The following is a 27,838-nucleotide window of genomic DNA, read 5'->3' on the forward strand; positions in this document are numbered from 1 at the left end:
TTTTTGGGAAATTTGGGAATTTTGGGGTCAAATCCAAAAAATTCGTTGGGAAATTTGGGAATTCTGGGTCAAATCCCAAAAAATTCTTTGGGAAATTTGGGAATTCTGGGTCAAATCCAAAAAATTCGTTGGGAAATTTGGGAATTTTGGGGTCAAATCCAAAAAATTCGTTGGGAAATTTGGGAATTCTGGGTCAAATCCCAAAAAATTTGTTGGGAAATTTGGGAATTCTGGGTCAAATCCAAAAAATTTTTGGGAAATTTGGGAATTTTGGGGTCAAATCCATAAAAATTTGTTGGGAAATTTGGGAATTTTGGGTCAAATCCAAAAAAAATCGTTGGGAAATTTGGGAATTTTGGGTCAAATCCCAAAAAATTCGTTGGGAAATTTGGGAATTCTGGATCAAATCCCAAAAAATTCGTTGGGAAATTTGGGAATTCTGGGTCAAATCCAAAAAAATTCGTTGGGAAATTTGGGAATTTTGGGTCAAATCCAAAAAATTTTTTGGGAAATTTGGGAATTTTGGGGTCAAATCCCAAAAAATTCGTTGGGAAATTTGGGAATTCTGGGTCAAATCCAAAAAAATTTTTTGGGTAATTTGGGAATTTTGCGTCAAATCAAAAAAATTTGTTGGGAAATTTTGTGGTCAAATCCCAAAAATTCTTTGGGAAATTTGGGAATTTTGGGTCAAATCCAAAAAATTCGTTGGGAAATTTGGGAATTCTGGGTCAAATCCAAAAAATTCGTTGGGAGTTTTGGGTCAAATCCAGAAAATTCTTTGGGAAATTTGGGAATTCTGGGTCAAATCCCAAAAATTTCGTTGGGAAATTTGGGAATTTTGGGTCAAATAAAAAAAAAATTCGTTGGGAAATTTGGGAATTTTGGGGTCAACTCCAAATAAATTTTTTGGGAATTTTGGGGTCAAATCCAAAAAATTCTTTGTGAAATTTGGGAATTCTGGATGAAATCCAAGAAAATTTATTGGGAAATTTGGGAATTCTGGGTCAAATCCAGAAAAATTCTTTGGGAAATTTGGGAATTCTGGGTGAAATCCCCTCCCCTGCGCGGGCGAGCCGCGCCCCCACCCCCATGACGTCAGCTGAGCCCCGCCCCTCGCTGACGTCACTTCCCGTCCCTCCCCTTTCCCCGCAGGCCCCACCCCACAGGTGGCCAAGGGCACGCACGTGCTGGTGCCGGTGGGCGGGGCCTCGGCCACAGGTTGGAGGGCGGAGTTGGACGAGGGCGTGGCCGAGCCTGTGCCGGGCGCGGCCGGAAGCGACCGCGCCCTGTGGGTGGGGCTGACGGCCCCGCCCTCGGCGCCCATCGGGCGGTACCGGCTGAGCGCGCGCACGCGCAGTGAGGTCGGGGAGTTCGCGGCGCCGTTCGAGGCGGAGAACGAGGTGGTTGTGCTGTTCAACCCCTGGTGTGCAGGTGAGATGGGCGGGGCTTGGGGGGTGGGGGGGATGGGGGGATGGGGGGGGGATGGGGGGATGGGGGGATGGGGGGATGGGGGATGGGGGGAAATGGGGGGGGGGGATGGGGGAATGGGGGGGATGGGGGGATGGGGGGGATGGGGGGAATGGGGGAAATGGGGGAAATGGGGGGGATGGGGGGGATGGGGGGGATGGGAATGGGGGAAATGGGGGAATGGGGGAAATGGGGGGGATGGGGGGGATGGGAATGGGGGAAATGGGGGAATGGGGGAAATGGGGGGGATGGGGGGGATGGGGGAATGGGGGGAATGGGGGGGATGGGGGAAAATGAGGGATGGGGGGGATGGGGGAAAATGGGGGATGGGGGGAAATGGGGGGATGGGGGGAATGGGGGGGATGGGGGGGATGGGGGGAAATGGGAATGGGGGAAATGGGGGGAATGGGGGAAATGGGCGGGATGGGGGGATGGGGGGGATGGGGGGAATGGGGGAAATGGGGGAAATGGGCGGGATGGGGGGGAATGTGGGGGGAATGGGGGGGGAATGGGGGGGATGGGGGAAAATTGGAAAAACATTGGGGGGAAATTGCGGGATAATGGGGGGGAGAATGGGGAGAGAATGGGGGGAGAATTGGGGGAAATGGGGGGAAAATATTGGGGGGAAATTGGGGGAAAAATGCGGGGAAAATGGGGGAGAAATGGGGGGAAAATGGGGGAAAATTGGGGAAAGATTGGGGGGAAAATGGGGGAAAAAATGTGAGGAAATGGGGGGAGAATGGGGGGAAAATTGGGAAAATATTGGGGGAAAATTGCGGGAAAATGGGGGAAAAATTGGGGAAAGTAGGGGAAAAATGGGGGGGAAATGGGGGAAAAATTGGGGGAAAATGGGGGAAAATTGGGGAAAGATTGGGGAGGGAATGGGGGGAAATTGGGGGAAAAGTGGGAAAAATATTGGGAAAACACTGGGGGGAAATTGGGGGAAAATGGGGAAAAATGGGGGGAAAATGGGGGGGAAATTGGGGAAAAATGGGGGAAAAATTGGGGAAAGTAGGGGAAAAATGGGGGGAAAATTGGGGAAAATTGGGGGAAAATGGGGGGAAATGGGAAAAATGGGGGGAAATTGGGGAAAAATTGGAGAAAAATTGGAGAAAAAATGGGGGGAAATTGGAGAAAATTGGGAAAAGATTGGGGGAAATATTGGGAAAAAATTGGGGGGAAATTGGGAAAAAAATGGGGAGGGAATGGGGGAAAATTATGGGGAAATTGGGAAAAAATTGGGGAAAAATTGGGGTAAATTGGGAAAAATTGGGGGAAAATTGGAGGAAAAAATTGGGGGGAAAATTGGGGAAAAATGGGGGAACATTGGGGAAAGATTGGGAAAAGATCGGGAGGAAATTGGGGGAAAATGGGGGAAAAATTGGGGAAAAATTGGGAAAAGATTGGGGGAGGGATGGGGGGAAATTTGGGGGAAATTTGGAAAAAATTGGGGGAAAAATTTGGGAAAAAATGAGGGAAAAAAAGGGGAAAAATTGGGAAAAAATTGGGAAAAATGGGGGAAATTGGGGAAAAATGGGGGAAATTGAGGAAAATTGGGAAAATATTCTGGAGGGAATGGGGGGAAATTGGGGGGAAATTGGGAAAAAATTGGGGAAAAATTGGGGAAAAAATTCGGGAAAAATTGGGGGGAAATTGGGAAAAAACTGGGGGAAAATGGGAAAAAATTGGGGGGAAAATTGGAAAAAAAATGGGGGAAAATGGGGGAAAATTGGGAAAAGATTGGGGTAGGAATGGGGGGGAATTGGGGAGAAATTGGGGGAAAATGGGAAAAAATTCTGGGGAGAAATTGGGAAAAAAATGGGGAAAAATTGGGAAAATTGGGAAAAAAATGGGGGGAAATTCGGGAAAAATTGGGGGAAAATTGGGAAAAAAATTGGGGGGAAAATTGGGAAAAAAATGGGAGAAATTGGGAAAAGTTTGGGGGAGAAATTGGGAAACAATTGGCAAAAAATTTGGGGGAAATTGGGGAAAAATTGGGAAAAATATTTTGGGGAAATTTTTTTTTTTTTAAATTTGTTTTGTTTTGTTTTTGTTTTGCTTTTTTTGTTTTTTGGTTTTTTTTTAATTTTTTTTCCTTTTTTTCCTCATTTTTTCTTATTTTTTAATTTTGTTTTTTTCTCCTGGTTTATATTTATATTTATATTTATATTTATATTTATATTTATATTTATACTTATATTTATATTTAGGGTTCTGCTCGGGTTTTTTTTTTCCATTTTTTCCTCATTTTTTCTTCTTTTTTTACATTTTTCCCCCTGTTCTTTATTAATATTTTCAGTCATATTTTTATTTTCGTTTTGTTTTTTTGTTGTTGTTGTTTTTTTGGTTTTTTCCTGTTTTTTTCTAATTTTTTCTTTTTTCCTGTTTTTTTTCTTGTTTTTGGTTTATATTTATATTTATATTTTTATTTATATTTATATTTATATTTATATTTATATTTATATTTATATTTATATTTATATTTATATTTATATTTATATTTATATTTATATTTATATTTATATATATACTTATATTTATATTTGTATTTGTAGTTGTATTTATATTTACATTGTTATTAATATTTATAATTATATTTATATTTATATTTATATTGTTATTAATATAAATGTTTATATTTGTATTTATATTTGTATTTATATTTGCCTTTACATTTATAGTTATATTTACATTGACATTCATAGTGATATTTTTATTTTTATTTCTATTTCTATTTCTATTTCTATTTCTATTTCTATTTCTATTTCTCTTTCTCTTTCTATTTCTATTTTTATTTTTTGTTTTTTTCCGTTTTTTTTTTTTCTTCTTTTCCTCTTTTTTTTTTTTTTTTTAAATTTTTTTTCCCCATTTTTTTTTTTTTTTTTTTTTTCCCCTGCCCCCTATTAATCTTTACATTCACATCTTTATTTCCATTTCGTTTATTTTCTGGTTGGGATTTTTTTTTCCCCCCAGAGGATTCCGTGTACATGGAGAACTGCAGGGACCTGGACGAGTACGTGCTCAACGAGAGCGGCCGCATTTTCTACGGCACCGAGGAGCAGATCGCAGAGAGGTGCTGGAACTATGGCCAGGTGAGGACACAAAAAACCCCAAAAAGAAATCAAATAGCAGATATCCAATGTGAAATAGCAAATAGCAAATATCAAATATCAAATGTAAAATATGAAATATCCAATGTGAAATATCAAATGTAAAATATGAAATATCGAATGTAAAATATCAAATATCCAATGTGAAATAGCAAATATCCAATGTGAAATATCAAATATCAAATGTAAAATATCAAATATCCAATGTGAAATAGCAAATATCCAATGTGAAATATCAAATATCCAATGTGAAATATCAAATATCGAATGTAAAATATCAAATATCGAATGTAAAAAATCAAATATCAGATATCCAATGTGAAATAGCAAATATCCAATGTGAAATATCAAATATCCAATGTGAAATATCAAATATCCAATGTGAAATATCAAATATCGAATGTAAAATATCAAATATCGAATGTAAAAAATCAAATATCAGATATCCAATGTGAAATAGCAAATATCCAATGTGAAATATCAAATATCCAATGTGAAATATCAAATATCGAATGTAAAATATCAAATATCGAATGTAAAATATGAAATATCCAATGTGAAATATCAAATATCAAATGTAAAATATGAAATATCCAATGTGAAATATCAAATGTAAAATATGAAATATCGAATGTAAAATATCAAATATCGAATGTAAAATATCAAATATCCAAAGTAAAATATCAAATATTGAATGTAAAATATCCAATATCAAATATCCAATGTGAAATATCAAATATCGAATGTAAGCTATAAAATATCAAATATAACATGTCAAATAGCAAATGTCACATATAAAATATAAAATATAAAATATAAACATATAAAATACAACATATAAAATATAACATATAAAATATCAAATATAAAATATAACATATAGAATATAACACCCCCAGACAAAATAACATATCAAATATGAAATATCCAATGTAAAATATGAAATATCAAATGTGAAATATCAAATATCGAATGTAAAACATGAAATATCAAATATAACATCTCAAATATCAAATATCACATATAAAATACAACATATAAAATATAATATGTACCATATGACATATAGAATATAACATGTCAAATATGAAATATCCAATGTCCAATATCAAATATGAAATATCCAATGTCAAATATGAACTAGAACAGCCCCAGGCATTTTCTCCGGCACCGAGGAGCGAATCGCAGAGAGGTGCTGGAACTATGGCCAGGTGAGGACACAAAACACCCCAAAAATAAATCAAATAGCAGATATCCAATGTGAAATAGCAAATATCAAATATCAAATATCAAATGTAAAATATGAAATATCCAATGTGAAATATCAAATGTAAAATATGAAATATTGAATGTAAAATATCAAATATCCAATGTGAAATATCAAATATCAAATGTCACATATAAAATATAAAATATAAACATATAAAATACAACATATAAAATATAACATGTAACATGACATATAAAATATGTCATATAGAATATAACATATCAAATATAAAATATCAAATATGAAATATCCAATGTAAAATAGCAAATATCAAATATCGAATGTAAAATATCAAATATCGAATGTGAAATATCAAATATCGAATGTAAAATATCAAATATCAAATGTAAAATATGAAATATCAAATATAACATCTCAAATATCAAATATCACATATAAAATATAAACATATAAAATATAACATGTAGCATATGACATATAAAATATGACATATAGAATATAACATATCAAATATAAAATATCAAATATAAAATATAACACCCTCAGACAAAATAAAATATCAAATATGAAATATCCAATGTCAAATATCAAATATGAAATATCCAATGTCAAATATGAACTAGAACAGCCCCAGGCATTTTCTCCGGCACCGAGGAGCGAATCGCAGAGAGGTGCTGGAACTATGGCCAGGTGAGGACACAAAACACCCCAAAAAGAAATCAAATAGCAAATATCAAATATCAAATATCAAATGTAAAATATGAAATATCCAATGTGAAATATCAAATGTAAAATATCAAATATCCAATGTGAAATATCAAATATCAAATATCAAATGTAAAATATGAAATATCCAATGTGAAATATCAAATGTAAAATATGAAATATCGAATGTAAAATATCAAATATCCAATGTGAAATAGCAAATATCAAATATCGAATATCAAATGTAAAATATGAAATATCCAATGTGAAATATCAAATGTAAAATATGAAATATCGAATGTAAAATATCAAATATCCAATGTGAAATATCGAATATCCAATGTAAAATATCAAATATAGAATATAAAATATAACATATAAAATATAACATATAAAATATGAGATATCAAATATAAAATATCAAATATCAAATATTGAATGTAAAATATCAAATATCAAATATAAACTATAAAATATCAAATACAACATATCGAATATCAAATATCGAATATCAAATGTAAAATATCGAATATAAAATATAAAATAGAACATATAAAATATGAGATATCAAATATAAAATACCAAATATCAAATATCCAATGTAAAATATCAAATATTAAATATAACATATAAAATATCATATACGAAGTATCAAATATCAAACTATAAAATATCAAATACAACATATCGAATATCAAATATCAAATATTGCATATAAAATATAGCATATAAAATATAAAATATAACATAAAATACAACATATAAAATAAAACATATGACATATGAAATATAACATGTAAAATATAAAATGTGGAATATAAAATAAAACATATAAAATATAAAGTATAAAATATAAAGTATAAAATATAACATATAAAATAAAACATAGAAAATATAACACAGCACATATGACATATGAAATATAACATATAAAATGTTAAATATAGAATATAAAATATAAAATGTAACAGGTAAAATACAACATATAAAATAAAACATATAACATATGAAATAAAGCATATAAAATATAAAATGTAACATGAAATACAACATATAAAATATAAAATATAACATAAAATACAACATATAAAATAAAACATATGACATATGACATATGAAATATAACATGTAAAATATAAAATGTAACATATAAAATATAATATAAAATATAAAATATGATATATAAAATATAACATATAAAGTATAATATATAACATATAAAATAAAACATATAACATATGAAATATAACATGTAAAATATAAAATATAACATATAAAATTTAACATATGAAATATAATATATAACATAAAATATAACATATAAAATATAACATAAAATATAATATATAACATATAACATATAAAATATAACATATAAAATATAATATATAAAATATAAAATATAACATATAAAGTATCAAATATCAAATATGTCACATAAAATATAAAATTTAAATTAAAATGTAAAATATGAAATATTAAAGAAAATAAAATACAATATAAAATCAAATGTCACAGAAAATATAACTTATAAAATATAAAATATAAAATATAAAATAAAATATGAAATGTAAAATGAAATATAAAATATAAAAACAAATAAAAATAAAAATAAACTTTATATGAAATATAAAACATAAAATAAAATATAAAGAAAATAAAAATACAATATAAATTCATATATTACATAAAATATAAAATAAAATATAAAATAAAATATAACATAAAATATAAAATAAAATATAACATAAAATATAAAATAAAATATAAAATAAAACATAAAATAAAACATAAAATAAAAAATAAAAAATAAATTAAAAAATAAAATAAAATTTAAAGTAAAATAAAATATAAATTAAAATAAAATATTAATTAAAATAAAATAAAATTTCAGGGAGATTCACCCCAAAAAATAAAAAATAAAAAATAAAAATAAAATAAATTTTTCCATCGTGATTTAAAAATAAAAAACAAGGGAAAAAAAAAAAAAAAAGGAAAAAATTGAATTTTTTTAGCCCAAAAAAAATTCGAATTTTAGGCAAAAAAATTTGAATTTTTAGCCGGAAAAAATTTGAATTTTTGGGAAAAAAATTTGAATTTTTAGCCGGAAAAAATTTGAATTTTAGGCAAAAAAATTTTGATTTTTTTAGGCAAAAAGTTTTGATTTTTTAGGCAAAAAAATTTGATTTTTTAGCCCAAAAAAATCCGATTTTTTACATTTAAAAATCACCAAAAACCTCAGATTTTTTAGGCAAAAAAAATTTAATTTTTTAACTAAAAAAAATTTTTTTACCCAAAAAAAGACCAAAAATTTGCTTTTTTCACCCCAAAAATTTGATTTTTCTCCCAAAAAAGTCCCAAAATTTCACTTTTTTTACCCAAAAAATTGACCAAAAATTTGCTTTTTTCACCCCAAAGTTTTGATTTTTCACTCCAAAAAAAAATTTTTAAAATTCACTTTTTTTGTTAAAAAAGCCCCAAAAAATCATATTTTTAGCCCAAAAAAGTCCCAAAAATTCACTTTTTTCACCCCCAAAAAATCTCATTTTTATCCCCAAAATAAATTTTAAAAATTCTCTTTTTTATAAAAATAAAACCAAAAAAAATCAGATTTTTATCCCCAAAAAAGTCCCAAAATTTCACTTTTTTTACCCAAAAAATTGACCAAAAATTTGCTTTTTTCACCCCAAAATTTTGATTTTTCCCCATTAAAAAAATCCCCAAAAAATTCCAAAAATCCGATTTTTTTACCCTAAAAAAAAAACTCCTAAAAATCCTCTTGGGGGTTTTTTTGGGGGGGGAATCTTTGGGAATTTTTGGGGGAATTTTTGGGAATTTTGAGAATTCCAAGATTTTGGGCTTTTCCACCCAAAATTTGGGATCTCAAATTCCCAAAAATTCCAAAATTAATTCACATCGGAGGAGCCGTTTTGGCGCCGTTTTAACGGATTTCGCCCAAATTTTGGTCAATTTCTGCCAGATTTTCTTTGGAATTTTTGGGAATTTTTGGGCATTTTAGGAATTCCAAGATTTTTCTGCTCCTTTCCCAAAATTTAGGATCCCAAATTCCCAAAAATCCCAAAATTAATTCACATTGGAGGAGGCATTTCGGTGCCATTTTAACGGATTTCGCTCAAATTTTGCTCGATTTTGGTCGGAATTTTTTTGGAAATTTTGGGAATTTTTGGGAATTTTGAGAATTCCAGGATTTTGGGCTTTTCCACCAAAATTTGGGATCTGAAATTCCCAAAAAATCCCAAAATTAATTCACATCGGACGAGCCGTTTCGGCGCCGTTTTAACGGATTTTGCTCAAATTTTGGTCAAATTTTTGCCGGATTTTCTCCGGAATTTTTGGGAATCTTTTGAGAATTTCCAGAATTCCAAGATTTTTTACGGCTCCTTTCCCAAAATTTCCTATCCCAAATTCCCAAAAATCCCAAAATTAATTCACATCGGAGCAGCCGTTTCGGCGCCGTTTTAACGGATTTCGCTCAAATTTTGGTCAAATTTTTGCTGGATTTTCTCCGGAATTTTTGGGAAATTTGGGGAATTTTAGGAATTCCAAGATTTTTCTGCTCCTTTCCCAAAATTTGGGATCCCAAATTCCCAAAAATCCCAAAATTAATTCACATCGGAGGAGCCATTTTGGTGCCATTTTAACGGATTTCGCTCAAATTTTGCTCGAGTTTGGTCGGAATTTTTTTGGAAATTTTGTGAATTTTTGTGAATTTTTGTGAATTTTTGGGAATTTTTGGGAATTTTGAGAATTCCAGGATTTTGGGCTTTTCCACCCAAAATTTTGGGATCCCAAATTCCCAAAAATCCCAAAATTAATTCACATTGGAGCAGCTGTTTCGGTGCCGTTTTAACGGATATCGCTCAAATTTTTGTTTGTTTTTAGACGGATTTTTTTTTGGGAATTTTTGGGAATTTTGAGAATTCCAAGATTTTTCTGCTCCTTTCCCAAAATTTGGGATCCCAAATTTCCAAAAATCCCAAAATTAATTCACATCGGAGCAGCCGTTTCGGCGCCGTTTTAACGGATTTCGCTCAAATTTTGGTCAAATTTTTGCCGGATTTTCTCCGGAATTTTCGGGAATTTTTGGGCATTTTAGGAATTCCAAGACTTTTCTGCTCCTTTCCCAAAATTTGGGATCCCAAATTCCCAAAAATCCCAAAATTAATTCACATCGGAGGAGCCATTTTGGTGCCATTTTAACGGATTTCGCTCAAATTTTGCTCGATTTTGGTCGGAATTTTTTTGGCAATTTTTGGGAATTTTTGGGAATTTTGAAAATTTCAAGATTTTGGGCTTTTCCACCAAAATTTGGGATCCCAAATTCCCAAAATTCCCAAAATTAATTCACATTAGAGGAGCCATTTTGGCGCCGTTTTAACGGATTTCGCTCAAATTTTGGTCAAATTTTTGCCGGATTTTCTCCGGAATTTTTGGGAAATTTTGGGAATTTTAGGAATTCCAAGATTTTTCTGCTCCTTTCCCAAAATTTTGGGATCCCAAATTCCCAAAAATCCCAAAATTAATTCACATTGGAGCAGCCGTTTCGGCGCCATTTTAACGGATTTCGCTCAAATTTTGGTCAAATTTTTGCCGGATTTTCTCCGGAATTTTTGGGAAATTTTGGGAATTTTAGGAATTCCAAGATTTTTATGGCTCCTTTCCCAAAATTTCCTATCCCAAATTCCCAAAAAAATCCCAAAATTAATTCCCATCGGACGAGCCGTTTCGTCGCCGTTTTAACGCGTTTCCCTCAAATCTCGCTCGTTTTCCGTCGGAATTTTTTTTTTGTCGTTTTTGCGGTGGGGGGGAATTTTTTTGGGAATTCCGGGAATTTTTTTGGTTGTTTTTTTTTTTTTTTTTTTTTTTTTCGGGAACGGTCGCAGTTCGAGCCCGGAGTTCTGGAGGCGTCTCTGTTCATCCTGGATCGCCGGGGGATGCCCCACAGCGCCCGCGGCGACCCCGTCATGGTGGCCAGGGTGGTGTCGGCCATGGTGAGAAATTCCCGCCGTGAAATCCCGGAATTTTGGGCAAATTCCCGGGATTTGATGAGAGCGAGGGGGGAAGGGGAGGGGAAATCCTGGGTGGGGGGAGGGGGGGATTTTTATGGGGATTTTTTTCTGATTTTTTTTCAGGATTTTTTTGGGGATTTTTAGGGATTTTTTTTGGAGATTTTTTTTTAGGATTTTTTGGGGATTTTTGGGGATTTTTTGGGATTTTTTTGGGAGATTTTTGGGGATTTCTGGGGATTTTTGGGGATTTTTTAGGGATTTTCGGGGATTTTTTGGGGATTTTTTAGGGATTTTTTTGGGGATTTTTTTGGATATTTTTGGAGATATTTTTGGGGATTTTTTGGGATTTTTTTGGGAGATTTTTTGGGGATTTTTGGGGATTTTTTGGGGATTTTTTAGGGATTTTTTTGGGGATTTTTTAGGGATTTTTTAGGGAAATTTTTTGGAAATTTATGGGGATTTTTTTCTGATTTTTTGGGGATTTTTTGGGGATTTTTTTGGAATTTATGGGGATTTTTTGGGGATTTTTTGAGGATTTTTTGGGGATTTTTGGGGATTTTTTTGGGGATTTTTTTTGGGACTTTTTTGTGATTTTTAGGGATTTTTTGGGGATTTTTTGAGGATTTTTTGGGGATTTTTGGGGATTTTTTTGGGGATTTTTTTTGGGATTTTTTGGGGATTTTTGGGGATTTTTTTGGGGATTTTTTTTGGGATTTTTTGGGGATTTTTAGGGATTTTTTGGGGATTTTTTGAGGATTTTTTGGGGATTTTTAGGGATTTTTTGGGGATTTTTTGAGGATTTTTTGGGGATTTTTTGGGGATTTTTTGGATATTTTTGGAGATATTTTTGGGGATTTTTTTGGGATTTTTTGGGAGATTTTTGGGGATTTTTGGGGATTTTTGGGGATTTTTTGGGGATTTTTTAGGGATTTTTTAGGGAATTTTTTGGGGATTTCTTCAGAATTTTTTTGGGATTTTTTGGGAATTTATGGGGATTTTTTTCTGATTTTTTGGGGATTTTTTGAGGATTTTTTGGGGATTTTTGGGGATTTTTTTGGAGATTTTTTTAGGATTTTTTGGGGATTTTTGGGGATTTTTTGGGATTTTTTTGGGAGATTTTTTAGGGATTTTTTTGGGGATTTTTAGGGATTTTTTTTGGAGATTTTTTTTTAGGATTTTTTGGGGATTTTTGGGGATTTTTTGGGATTTTTTTGGGAGATTTTTGGGGATTTCTGGGGATTTTTGGGGATTTTTTAGGGATTTTCGGGGATTTTTTGGGGATTTTTTAGGGATTTTTTTGGGGATTTTTTTGGATATTTTTAGAGATATTTTTGGGGATTTTTTGGGATTTTTTTGGGAGATTTTTTGGGGATTTTTGGGGATTTTTTGGGGATTTTTTAGGGATTTTTTTGGGGATTTTTTAGGGATTTTTTTAGGGAAATTTTTTGGGAATTTATGGGGATTTTTTTCTGATTTTTTGGGGATTTTTTGGGGATTTTTTTCTGATTTTTTGGGGATTTTTTGGGGATTTTTTTGGAATTTATGGGGATTTTTTGGGGATTTTTTGAGGATTTTTTGGGGATTCTTGGGGATTTTTTTGGGGATTTTTTTTGGGACTTTTTTGTGATTTTTAGGGATTTTTTGGGGATTTTTTGAGGATTTTTTGGGGATTTTTTGGGGATTTTTGGGGATTTTTTTGGGGATTTTTTTTGGGACTTTTTTGTGATTTTTAGGGATTTTTTGGGGATTTTTTGAGGATTTTTTGGGGATTTTTGGGGATTTTTTTGGGGATTTTTTTTGGGATTTTTTTGTGATTTTTAGGGATTTTTGGGAATTTTTTTGGGAGATTTTTTGGGAGATTTTTGGGGATTTTTGGGGATTTTTTGGGGATTTTTTGGGATTTTTTTGGATATTTTTAGAGATATTTTTGGGGATTTTTTGGGATTTTTTTGGGAGATTTTTTGGGGATTTTTGGGGATTTTTTGGGGATTTTTTAGGGATTTTTTAGGGAATTTTTTGGGGATTTCTTCGGAATTTTTTTGGGATTTTTTGGGAATTTATGGGGATTTTTTGGGGATTTTTTGAGGATTTTTTGGGGATTTTTGGGGATTTTTTTGGGGATTTTTTTTGGGACTTTTTTGTGATTTTTAGGGATTTTCTGGGGATTTTTTTGGGGTTTTTTTGGGATTTTTTGGGAGATTTTTGGGGATTTTTGGGGATTTTTTGGGGATTTTTTTTCGGGGATTTTTTGGGGGAATTTTGGGGATTTTTTGGAATTTTTTTGGGATTTTTTGGGGATTTTTGGGGATTTTTTGGGGATTTTTTTAGGGATTTTTTGAGAATTTCTTGGAATTTTTGGGAATTCTTGGGATCTGGGGGAAATTCTGGGATTTTTTGGGATTTTTTTTTGGGAAACATTCCCGGGATTTTTGGGGGGTTTTGGGGGGAATTTTTGGGATGTTTTGAGCATAAATTTCACATTTTTTGGCAGAAAATTTTGGTGTTTTTGAGCAGCAAATTCACAAATTTTTGTTGGAAATTTTCGGGATTTTCGGGTCAGAAATTTTGGGATTTTTGTTGAAAATTTTGGGATTTTCGGGGGGAAATTTTCAGGATTTTTGGGCAGAAATTTTGGGATTTTTGTTGGAAATTTTTGGGATTTTTGCGTGAGAAATTTTGTTTTATATAATTTTATTTTATTTTTTTTATTTTATTTTACTTATTTTGTTTTATTTCATTCCATTCCATTTATTTTCTTTTCATTCCATTTATTTATTTTAATTCCCTTCCATTCAATTTATTTTAATTCCAATCCATTTATTTAATTTATTTTAATTACATTTATTTATTTTATTTCATTTTGTTTTATTTTGTTTTATTCCATTCCATTTGTTTTATTTCAATTCCATTTATTTTATTTTAATTTCATTAATTTTATTTTAATTCCATTTATTTATTTCAATTCCATTCCATTCCATTTATTTTATTTTTAATTCCGTTCCATTTATTTTAATTCCATTTATTTTATTTTATTTTATTTTATTTTATTCCATTCCATTCCATTTATTTTAATTCCATTTATTTTAATTCCATTTATTTTAATTCCATTTATTTTATTTTATTTTATTTTATTTCATTCCATTTTATTTTATTTTATTTTATTTTATTTTATTGTATTTTATTGTATTTTATTGTATTTTATTTTATTCCACTCCATTCCATTCCATTTATTTATTTTATTTAGTTTTATTTTATTATATTTTATCTCATTTTATTTTATTTGATTCCGTTCCGTTCCGTTCCGTTTATTTCAATTCCATTCCATGTATTTCAATTCAATTGATTTGATTCGATTTGATCGGATTTGATTCAATTCGATTCCATTCGATACGATGACGATGACGAGGACGATGATGATGACGATGACGATGGTGATGATGATGATGACGACGATGGCGATGACGATGACGACGATGACAATGATGACAATGACGATGACGACGATGACGATGACGATGACGATGGTGATGATGACGATGATGAGAACGATGACAATGATGACGATGATGATGACAATGATGACGATGACGACGATGATGACGATGACGATGACGATGACGATGACGATGGTGATGATGACGATGACGATGACAACGATGACAATGATGACGATGATGATGACAATGATGACGATGACGATGACGATGACGATGGTGATGATGACGATGACGATGACGACGATGACAATGATGACAATGACGATGACGACGATGACGATGACGATGACGATGGTGATGATGACGATGATGAGAACGATGACAATGATGACGATGATGATGACAATGATGACGATGACGACGATGATGACGATGACGATGACGATGACGATGACGATGGTGATGATGACGATGACGATGACAACGATGACAATGATGACAATGACGATGACGACGATGACGATGACGATGACGATGGTGATGATGACGATGATGAGAACGATGACAATGATGACGATGATGATGACAATGATGACGATGACGACGATGATGACGATGACGATGACGATGACGATGACGATGGTGATGATGACGATGACGATGACGACGATGACAATGATGACAATGACGATGACGACGATGACGATGACGATGACGATGGTGATGATGACGATGATGAGAACGATGACAATGATGACGATGATGATGACAATGATGACGATGACGACGATGATGACGATGACGATGACGATGACGATGACGACGATGGTGATGATGACGATGACGATGACAACGATGACAATGATGACGATGATGATGACAATGATGACGATGACGACGATGATGACGATGACGATGACGATGACGATGACGATGGTGATGATGACGATGACGATGACAACGATGACAATGATGACGATGATGATGACAATGATGACGATGACGATGACGATGACGATGGTGATGACGATGACGATGACGACGATGACAATGATGACAATGACGATGACGACGATGACGATGACGATGACGATGGTGATGATGACGATGATGAGAACGATGACAATGATGACGATGATGATGACAATGATGACGATGACGACGATGATGACGATGACTATGACGATGACGATGACGATGGTGATGATGACGATGACGATGATGACGATGACAATGATGACAATGACGATGACAACGATGACGATGACGATGACGATGGTGATGATGACGATGACGACAACGATGACAATGATGACGATGATGATGACGACGATGACGATGATGAGGACGATGATGATGATGATGACGATGATGATGACGATGACAACGATGACGATGATGACGATGACGATGACGCCGCCGATTATTATTATTATTATTATTATTATTGTTATTATCATTATTATCATTATTATCATTATTATTATTATTATCATTATTATTATTACAATAATTTCAGTTGTGATGGTTGGGGGTGTTATTATTATTATAATTATCATTATTATTATTATCATCATCATTATTATTATCATTATCATTATTATCATTATTATTATTATTATTATCATTATTATTATTATCAATATCATTATTCTGATTACAATAATTTCCGTGGTGATGTTTTGGGGTGTTATTATCATTATTATTATTATTATTATCATTATTATTATTATCAATATCATTATTATGATTACAATAATTTCAGTGGTGATGTTTGGGGTGTTATTATCATCATTATCATTATCATTATCATTATTATTATTAGCATTATTATTATTATTATCATTACCATTATTATAATTATGATTATTATGATTATTACAATTATTATGATTATTATGATTACAATAATTTCCGTGGTGATGTTGGGGGTATTATTATCATTATTATTATTATTATTATCATTATTATTATTATTATTATCATTATTATTATTATTAATATTATGATTATTATGATTATCATGATTACAATAATTTCAGTTGTGATGTTTTGGGGTGTTATTATCATTATTATTATCATTATGATTATTATGATTATTATGATTATGATTACTATGATTACAATAATTTCCGTGGTGATGTTTTGGGGGTTATTATGATTATTATGATTATTATGATTATTATGATTATGATTATGATGATTATTATGATTATTATGATTATTATGATTACAATTATTATGATTATTATGATTATGATTATTATGATGATTATGATTATGATTATTACGATTATTATGATTACTATGATTACAATAATTTCCCTGATGATGTTTTGGGGGTTATTATGATTATTATGATTATGATTATTATGATTATTATGATTATTATGATTACAATAATTTCCCTGATGATGTTCGGGGTGTTATTATGATTATTATGATTATTATGATTATGATGATTATGATGATTATTATGATGATTATGATTATGATGATTACAATTATTATGATTATTATGATTACAATAATTTCCGTGGTGATGTTTTGGGGTGTTATTATCATTATCATTATTATGATTATTATGATTATTATGATGATCATGATTATGATGATTACAATTATTACGATGATTATGATTACAATAATTTCCCTGATGATGTTTTGGGGGTTATTATGATTATTATGATTATGATTATTATGATTATTATGATTATTATGATTACAATAATTTCTGTGGTGATGTTTCGGGGTGTTATTATCATTACTATTATTATTATTAATATTATGATTATTATTATGATTACAATAATTTCCCTGCTGATGTTTCGGGCGCTGTTCGTGTTCCAGGTGAACTCCCTGGACGACAGCGGGGTCCTGGTGGGGAACTGGACCGGGGATTATTCCCAGGGAACGAACCCCTCGGCCTGGGCCGGATCCGTCGCCATCCTCAGGAGCTTCCACAGCTCCGGGAGCCCCGTGCGCTACGGCCAGTGCTGGGTGTTCGCCGGCGTCGTCACCACTGGTTTGTACTGGTTTGGACTGGGAGGGGACTGGGAGGGACTGGGAGGGGACTGGGAGGGGGGAAATGGCGGAAAAATGGGGGAAATCGGGTAAAAAATGGGGGAAATAGGGGGGAAAATGGGGGAAATGGGGGTTTGGGGTTACTGGTTTGTACTGGTTTGTACTGGGAGGGGACTGGTTTGGACTGGTTTGGACTGGGAGGGACTGGGAGGGTCTGGGAGGGACTGGGAAGGAGAAAATGGGGAAAAATGGGGGAAAAATGGGGGAAATTGGGGCTTTGGGGTAACTGGTTTGTTACTGGTTTGTACTGGTTTGTTACTGGTTTGTACTGGTTTGTACTGGGAGGGAACTGGGAGGGAACTGGGAGGGACTGGGAAGGAGAAAATGGGGGAAAATGGGGGAAATGGGGGTTTGGGGTTACTGGTTTGTACTGGTTTGTTACTGGTTTGCTACTGGTTTATACTGGGGAACACCCTGACCACAACTCCACTTTCTACTGGTTTCTACTGGTTTCTACTGGTTTCTACTGGTTTTAACTGGTTTTAACTGGTTTAAACCACTTTAAACCACCTTAAATCACCCTATACTGGTTTATACTGGTTTGTACTGGTCTGTACTGGTTTATACTGGTTTATACTGGTCCATACTGGGAAAAACCCTGACCACAACTCCACTTTCTACTGGTTTCTACTGGTTTCTACTGGTTTCTACTGGTTTCTACTGGTTTTAACTGGTTTAAACCACTTTAAACCACCTTAAATCACCCTATACTGGTTTATACTGGTTTGTACTGGTCTGTACTGGTCTTTACTGGTCTGTACTGGTTTATACTGGTCCATACTGGGAAAAATCCTGGCCTCGACTCCAGTTTCTACTGGTTTCTACTGGTTTCTACTGGTTTAAACCACTTGAAACCGCCTTAAATCACACTATACTGGTTTATACTGGTTTGTACTGGTTTGTACTGGTCTGTACTGGTTTATACTGGTTTATACTGGTCCATGCTGGGAAAAATCCTGGCCTCGACTCCAGTTTCTACTGGTTTCTACTGGTTTTAACTGGTTTAAACCACTTGAAACCGCCTTAAATCACACTGTACTGGTTTATACTGGTTTGTACTGGTTTATACTGGTTTGTACTGGTCCGTACTGGTTTATACTGGTCGATACTGGGAAAAATCCTGGCCTCGACTCCAGTTTACACTGGTTTCTACTGGTTTTAACTGGTTTAAACCACTTGAAACCGCCTTAAATCACCCTATACTGGTTTATACTGGTTTGTACTGGTTTATACCGGTTCGTACTGGTTTCTACTGGTTTATACTGGTCTGTACTGGTCAGTTCTGCGCTGCCTGGGCCTGCCCACCCGCACGGTGACCAACTACAACTCCGCCCACGACACGGACGCGTCGCTGACCACCGACATCTACCTGGACGAGGGAATGCGGCCGCTGGAGAGGCTCAACACCGACTCTGTCTGGTACTGGTTTGGACTGGTTTGGACTGGTTTGGACTGGGAGGGACTGGGAGGGACTGGGAGGGACTGGGAGGGACTGGGAGGGGGAACGGGGGAAAAAAAAACGGGGAATAAATGGGGGAAATAGAGCAAAAAATGGGGGGAAATGGAGGTTTGGGGTTACTGGTTTGGACTGGTTTGTACTGGGAGGGACTGGGAGGGACTGGTTTGTACTGGCAGGGACTGGTTTGTACTGGGAGGGACTGGTTTGGACTGGTTTGGGACTGGTTTGGACTGGTTTGGACTGGGAGGAACTGGTTTGGACTGGTTTGTACTGGGAGGGACTGGGAGGGACTGGTTTGGACTGGTTTGGGACTGGTTTGTACTGGGAGGGACTGGTTTGGACTGGTTTGGGACTGGTTTGGACTGGTTTGGACTGGGAGGGACTGGGAGGGACTGGCTTGGACTGGAGGGACTGGTTTGGACTGGTTTGGGACTGGTTTGGACTGGTTGGGACTGGTTTGGACTGGTTTGGGACTGGTTTGGACTGGTTTGCACTGGTTTGGGACTGGTTTGGACTGGTTTGGGACTGGTTTGGACTGGTTTGGGACTGGTTTGTACTGGGAGGGACTGGTTTGGACTGGTTTGGGACTGGTTTGGGACTGGTTTGGACTGGTTTGGACTGGGAGGAACTGGTTTGGACTGGTTTGGACTGGAGGGACTGGTTTGGACTGGTTTGGGACTGGTTTGGACTGGTTGGGACTGGTTTGGACTGGTTTGGACTGGTTTGTACTGGTTTACACTGGTTTGGACTGGTTTGGGACTGGTTTGGACTGGTTTGGGACTGGTTTGGACTGGTTTGGACTGGTTTGGACTGGTTTGGACTGGGAGGGACTGGTTTGGGACTGGTTTGGACTGGTTTGCACTGGTTTGGACTGGGAGGGACTGGTCTGGGACTGGTTTGGACTGGTTTGGACTGGTTTGGGACTGGTTGTGACTGGTTTGGACTGGTTTGGGACTGGTTTCAGACTAGTTTGGACTGGTTTGCAGTGGTTTACACTGGTTTGGACTGGTTTGGGACTGGTTTGGACTGTTTTCGACTGGTTTGGACTGGTTTGGACTGGTTTGGACTGGGATGGGATTTTTGGGAGGTTTGGGGCGATTTTGGGCCTCTTAAAGGATTAAAATGGGCAAAAATGTGATGTTTTTATACTGGTTTATACTGGTCCATACCGGTTTGTACTGGTCCATACTGGTCCATTCTGGTCTATAGCAGTCCGTACTGGTCCACACTGGTTTATACTGGTCTGTACTGGTCCGTACTGGTCTATACTAGTTTATACTGGTTTATACTAATCCGTACTGGTTTATACTTGTCCATAGCTGTCCATACTGGTTTTTAATGGTCCATACTGGTCCATACTGGTCCATACTGGTCCATACTGGTCCATACTGTTTTATACCGGTGCATACCAGTCCATACTGGCTTATACTGGTTTATACCAGTCCATACTGGTCCATACCGGTCCATACTGGTTTATAATGTTGCATACCAGTCCATACTGGTTTATACCAATCCATACCAGTCCTTACCGGTCCATACTGGTTTATACTGGTCCGTACTGGTTCCAGGAATTTCCACGTGTGGAACGACTGCTGGATGAAGCGCCCGGATCTCCCGGACGGATACGACGGGTGGCAGGTGGTGGATGCCACACCCCAGGAGACCAGCAGCGGTACTGGTCTATACTGGTTTATACTGGTTTGCACTGGTTTGGATGTGGAGGGCACTGGGATGAACTGGGACGAACTGGGAGGGGATTTTTGGGGCACTAAAAGGGTGGAAATTGGGGAAAATGGAGGAAAACGGGTGATGTTTTATACTGGTTTATACTGGTATATACTGGTTTATAACGGTATATACTGGTTTATACTGGTTTATACTGGTTTGGACTGGGAGGGAAGTGGGGCAAACTGGGTGGGGATTTTGGTGTAGTGGAATGGGGAAAAACTGGGGGATTTGATACCGGTTTATACTGGTTTGGACTGGTTTGGACTGGTTTGGATTGCTTTATACTGGTCCATACTGGTCCATATTGGTTTATACTGGTCTATACTGGTCCATACCAGTCCATTCCAGTTTATTCTCGTCCATACTGGGCCATACTGGTCTGTACCAGTCCATACCGGTCCATACTGGTTGGTAGAGGTCCATACTGGTCCACACAGGTCCATACTGGTTTATACTGGCCCATGCTGTTCCATACTGGTCCGTACCGTTCCATACTGGTCTGTACCGGTCCGTACTGGTCCGTACTGGTCCATACTGGTCTGTACCGGTCTGTACTGGTCTGTACCATTCCATACCATTCCATACTGGTCCATACTGGTCTATACCGGTCCATACCGGTCCATACTCGTCCATACCAGTCCGTACTGGTCTGTACTAGTCTGTACAGTTCCATACTGGTCTGTACTGGTCCATACTGGTCCGTACTGGTCCATAATGGTTTATACTGGTCCATAATGATCCGTACCAGTCCATACCGGTCCATACTGGCACATACTGGTCTATACTGGTCCATAACGGTTTATACTGGTCCATACCAGTCCATACCATTCCATACCGGTCCATACTGGTCTGTACCAGTCTGTACTGGTCCTTACTGGTCCATACTGGTCCATACCGGTCCATACTGGTCCATACCGGTCCATACTGGTCCATACCGGTCCATACTGGTACATACTGGTCTATATTGGTCCATACCAGTCCATACCATTCCATACCAGTCCATACTGGTCCATACTGGTCTGTGACAGTCTGTACTGGTCCATACTGGTCCTTACTGGTCCGTACCGGTTCTTACTGGTCCGTACCGGTCCTTACTGCTCTGTACCAGTCCATACTGGTCCTTACTGGTCCATACTGGTCCATACTGTTCCATACCGGTCCATACTGGTACATACTGGTCTATATTGGTCCATACCAGTTTATACTGGTCCATACCAGTCCATACTGGTCCATACCGGTCTGTACCAGTCTGTACCGGTCCATACTGGTCCATACCGGTCCTTACTGGTCCTTACTGGTCCGTACTGGTTCCAGGTCTGTTCTGCTGCGGGCCCTGCTCCGTCACGGCGGTGAAGAACGGCGAAGTTTTCCTCAAGTACGACACGCCCTTCGTCTTCGCCGAGGTGGGCGGGGCCCGATTATGCAAATGGGGGCTTAATTAGGGTAATGGGTTGTAATGGATGAGGGCCATGGGCTGGGTGATTATGCTAATGAGGCGTAAATAATTATGCAAATGAGGCGGGGAGGAGCAGTGAGGTGTGGGTGTAGCCGGAGCCCGACGCCATCTTGGGTGTGGCCTAATTAAGTAAATCAGGGCTTAATTACGCTAATTAGGAGGGGTAATTAATTCTGCTGGTGAGGGGGTGGTTGGCGAAAGGAAATATGGCGCTAATTATGCTAATGAGGCGTTATTAATTATGCAAATGAGGCGGGGAGGAGCTGCGTGGGGTGGGGGCAGCGGGAGCCCGACGCCATCTTGGGCGTGGCCTAATTAACCAAATCGTGGGTTAATTACGCTAATTAAGAGGAGTAATTAATTCCGCTGGTGTAGGAGTGGTGGGTGATGCAAATGAGGCAGTGATTATGCTAATGAGGCGTGAATAATTATGCAAATGAGGCGGGGAGGAGCTGCGTGGTGTGGTGGCAGCGGGAGACCGACGCCATCTTGGGCGTGGCCTAATTAAGCAAACCGTGGGTTAATTACGCTAATTAAGAGGTGTAATTAATTGTGATGGCGAGGGGGTGGTTGACGAAGCAAATTAGGTGGTCATTATGCTAATGAGATGCTAATCAATCACGTTAATGAGCCAGGGAGAAGCAACACGGCACTGGCAGCGGCTACACGACGCCATCTTGGGCGTGGCCTAATTAAGCAAACCGTGGGTTAATTATGCAAATTAGGAGGTGTAACTAGTTCAGCTGGTGCGAGGGTTATCGACGAAGCAAATATGGAGCTAATTATGCTAATGAGATGCTAATCAATCATGCTAATGAGCCAGGGAGAAGCAACACGGCGCTGGCAGTGGCAGCACGACGCCATCTTGGGCATGGCCTAATTAACCAAACCGTGGGTTAATTACGCTAATTAAGAGGAGTAATTAATTGTGATGGCGAGGGGGTGGTTGACGAAGCAAATTAGGTGGTCATTATGCTAATGAGATGCTAATCAATCACGTTAATGAGCCAGGGAGAAGCAAGGTGGCTCTGGCACCGGCAGCATGACGCCATCTTGGGCGTGGCCTAATTAACCATATCGTGGGTTAATTATGCTAATTAAGAGGAGTAATTAATTCCGCTGGTGTAGGAGTGGTGGGTGATGCAAATGAGGCAGTGATTATGGTAATGAGACGTTATTAATTATGCAAATGAGGCGGGGAGGAGCTGCGTGGGGGGGGAGCGCAGGAACACGACGCCATCTTGGGCGTGGCCTAATTAAGCAAATCGTGGGTTAATTATGCAAATTAGGAGGTGTAACTAGTTCAGCTGGTGCGAGAGCTATCGACGAAGCAAATATGGCGCTAATTATGCTAATGAGATGCTAATCAATCATGCTAATGAGCCAGGGAGAAGCAACACGGCGCTGGCAGCGGCAGCACGACGCCATCTTGGGCGTGGCCTAATTAAGCAAACCGTGGGTTAATTACGCTAATTAAGAGAAGCAATTAATTCCACTGGTATAGGAGTGGTGGGTGATGCAAATGAGGCAGTGATTATGGTAATGAGGCGTTATTAATTATGCAAATGAGGCGGGGAGGAGCTGCGTGGTGTGGGGGCAGCAGGAGCCCGACGCCATCTTGGGCGTGGCCTAATTAAGCAAATCGTGGGTTAATTAACGCTAATTAAGAGGAGTAATTAATTGTGATGGCGAGGGGGTGGTTGCTGAAGCAAATTAGGTGGTCATTATGCTAATGAGATGCTAATCAATCATGCTAATGAGCCAGGGAGAAGCAACACGGCGCTGGCAGCGGCTACACGACGCCATCTTGGGCGTGGCCTAATTAAGCAAACCGTGGGTTAATTATGCAAATTAGGAGGTGTAACTAGTTCAGCTGGTGCGAGAGCTATCGACGAAGCAAATATGGCGCTAATTATGCTAATGAGATGCTAATCAATCATGCTAATGAGCCAGGGAGAAGCAAGGTGGCTCTGGCAGCGGGAGCTCGACGCCATCTTGGGCGTGGCCTCATTAAGCAAACCGTGGGTTAATTAACGCTAATGAAGGGCGTTAACGAGCAGGTGAACAGCGACAAGGTGTACTGGCAGCGGCAGCCCCACGGCGGCTTCTCGGTGGTGCACGTGGAGCCCGGAGCCATCGGCAGGAGAATCAGCACCCAGAGCCCGGGGGGAGCGGGCAGGGCGGACATCACGGGGCAGTACAAACACCCCGAGGGTGAGTACGGACCGGTACGGACCGGTACGGACCAGTACAGACCAGTACGGACCGGTACGGACCAGTACAGACCACTGACTGACCGCTGAGTGACCGCTGACCAGTACAGACCAGTATGGACCAGTACGGACCGGTACGGACCGGTACGGACCAGTACAGACCACTGACTGACCGCTGAGTGACCGCTGACCAGTACGGACCAGTATGGACCAGTATGGACCAGTACGGACCGGTACGGACCGGTACGGACCAGTACAGACCACTGACTGACCGCTGAGTGACCGCTGACCAGTATGGACCAGTACGGACCAGTACAGACCGGTACAGACCGGTACGGACCGGTACGGACCAGTACGGACCAGTACAGACCGGTACAGACTGGTACAGACCACTGACTGACCGCTGAGTGACCGCTGACCAGTACGGACCGGTACGGACCAGTACAGACCGGTACAGACTGGTACAGACCACTGACTGACCGCTGAGTGACCGCTGACCAGTACGGACCAGTATGGACCAGTATGGACCAGTACGGACCGGTACGGACCGGTACGGACCAGTACAGACCACTGACTGACCACTGAGTGACCGCTGACCAGTATGGACCAGTACGGACCAGTATGGACCGGTACGGACCGGTACGGACCGGTACGGACCAGTACAGACCACTGACTGACCGCTGAGTGACCGCTGACCAGTATGGACCAGTACGGACCAGTACAGACCGGTACAGACCGGTACGGACCGGTACGGACCAGTACAGACCGGTACAGACCGGTACAGACTGGTACAGACCACTGACTGACCGCTGAGTGACCGCTGACCAGTACGGACCAGTACGGACCAGTACGGACCGGTACGGACCAGTATGGACCAGTACAGACCACTGACTGACCGCTGAGTGACCGCTGACCAGTACGGACCAGTACGGACCAGTATTGACCACTGTGGGCAGGGCGGACATCACGGGGCAGTAGAAACCCCCCGAGGGTGAGTACGGACCAGTACAGCCCAGTACAGACCAGTACAGACCGGTACGGACCGATACAGACCACTGACTGACCGCTGAGTGACTGCTGACCAGTACGGACCAGTACGGACCAGTACAGACCAGTACAGACCAGTACGGACCAGTACAGACCGGTACAGACCAGTACGGACCACTGACTGACCGCTGAGTGACCACTGACCAGTACGGACCAGTACGGATCAGTACGGACCACTCAGTGACCCTTCGTGACCCCTGAGTGACCCCTAAGTGACCCCTGAGTGACCCCTGAGTAACCAATGAGTGACCTCTGAGTTATCCCCACTGATGTTGACCCATTGAACCAACCAATGACCAATGACCAGTGACCCAACGAATGACCAGTGACCAATGACCAGTGACCAGTGACCAGTGACCAATGACCCAACCAATGACCCAACCAATGACCAGTGACCAGTGACCAATGACCAGTGACCCAACCAATGACCAGTGACCAGTGACCAGTGACCAGTGACCAGTGACCAATGACCCAACCAATGACCCAACCAATGACCAGTGACCAATGACCAGTGACCAGTGACCAGTGACCAATGACCAGTGACCAGTGACCAGTGACCAGTGACCAATGACCCAACCAGTGACCCAACCAATGACCAGTGACCAATGACCAATGACCAATGACCCAACCAATGACCCAACCAATGACCAGTGACCAGTGACCAGTGACCAGTGACCAGTGACCAATGACCCGACCAATGACCCAACTCTTGTCCGATGACCCAACTCTTGACCAATGACCCAACCAATGACCAAGGACCCGACCAATGACCCGACCAATGACCAATGACCCAACCAATGACCTGACCAATGACCCAACCAATGACCTGACCAATGACCAATGACCCAACTCTTGACCAATGACCCAACTCTTGACCAATGACCCAACTCTTGACCAATGACCCAACCAATGACCAAGGACCCAACCAATGACCCAACCCTTGACCAATGACCCAACCCTTGACCAATGACCCAACCAGTGACCAGTGACCAATGACCAATGACCCAACTCTTGACCAATGACCCAAACCTCGACCCCCTGACTCCCCCAGGCTCCGAGGAGGAGCGCCGCGCCGTCTCCACCGCCACTTCCCACGGCTCACGCCCGCGCCGCGCCGGCGCCACCTCGTCCGGGGAGGTGACGCTGGCCGTGAGCTCGGTCGCGGCCGTGGCTGGAGCCGAGCTGGAGCTGCGGGCCGTGGTCAAGAACCAGGGGCTGGAGCCTCGGACGTTGCTGCTGCGCCTCTCGCTCTGCGCCGTCCGGTACACCGGAGTGGCCGGAGCCGCCTTCCGGCAGGAGCAACACCGCCGGACGCTGCCCCCGGGAGAGGGTGAGGGACTGGGGGGGACTGGGATGGACTGGGAGGGAATGGGATGGAACTGGGAGGGACTGGGATGGAACTGGGAGGGAATGGGATGGAACTGGGAGGGACTGGGATGGAACTGGGAGGGAATGGGATGGAACTGGGAAGGACTGGGAAGGACTGGGAAGGACTGGGATCAAACTGTGAAGGACTGGGACGGACTGGGATGGACTGAGAGGGGATTGGGAGGGACTGGGATGGAACTGGGAAGGAACTGGGATGGACTGGGATAAAACTGGGAGGGACTGGGATGGAACTGGGGGGACTGGGAGGGACTGGGATGGAACTGGGAAGGAACTGGGATGGAACTGGGAAGGAACTGGGATGGAACTGGGAAGGAACTGGGATGGAACTGGGATGGAACTGGGATGGAACTAGGGGGACTGGGAGGGACTGGGATGAACTGGGAGGGAATGGGAGGGACTGGGATCAAACTGGGAGGGAAGTAGTTTGTACTGGGAGGGACTGGGAGGGTACTGGGGGGGAACTAGGAGGGAACTGGGAGGGA

The 27,838-nt window shown here is 39.1% G+C and overlaps 1 protein-coding gene across 1 annotated transcript in view; it reads left to right on the plus strand.

The window, feature by feature from the left end:
* The window catches only part of TGM1 (transglutaminase 1), a 45,502-nt gene that overhangs the window by 12,202 nt on the left and 5,462 nt on the right, over nt 1-27,838 (plus strand). Inside the window, exons 7-15 of the mRNA XM_062512354.1 lie at nt 1,153-1,431; nt 4,441-4,559; nt 11,418-11,525; nt 17,831-18,005; nt 19,345-19,483; nt 21,092-21,195; nt 22,566-22,654; nt 24,768-24,921; nt 27,019-27,297. Coding sequence (XP_062368338.1) covers nt 1,153-1,431; nt 4,441-4,559; nt 11,418-11,525; nt 17,831-18,005; nt 19,345-19,483; nt 21,092-21,195; nt 22,566-22,654; nt 24,768-24,921; nt 27,019-27,297 — 1,446 coding nt within the window. The remainder of the gene's footprint in view (nt 1-1,152; nt 1,432-4,440; nt 4,560-11,417; nt 11,526-17,830; nt 18,006-19,344; nt 19,484-21,091; nt 21,196-22,565; nt 22,655-24,767; nt 24,922-27,018; nt 27,298-27,838) is intronic.

Source organism: Cinclus cinclus, chromosome 36, assembly GCF_963662255.1.
Source record: "Cinclus cinclus chromosome 36, bCinCin1.1, whole genome shotgun sequence".
NCBI lineage: Eukaryota > Metazoa > Chordata > Aves > Passeriformes > Cinclidae > Cinclus > Cinclus cinclus.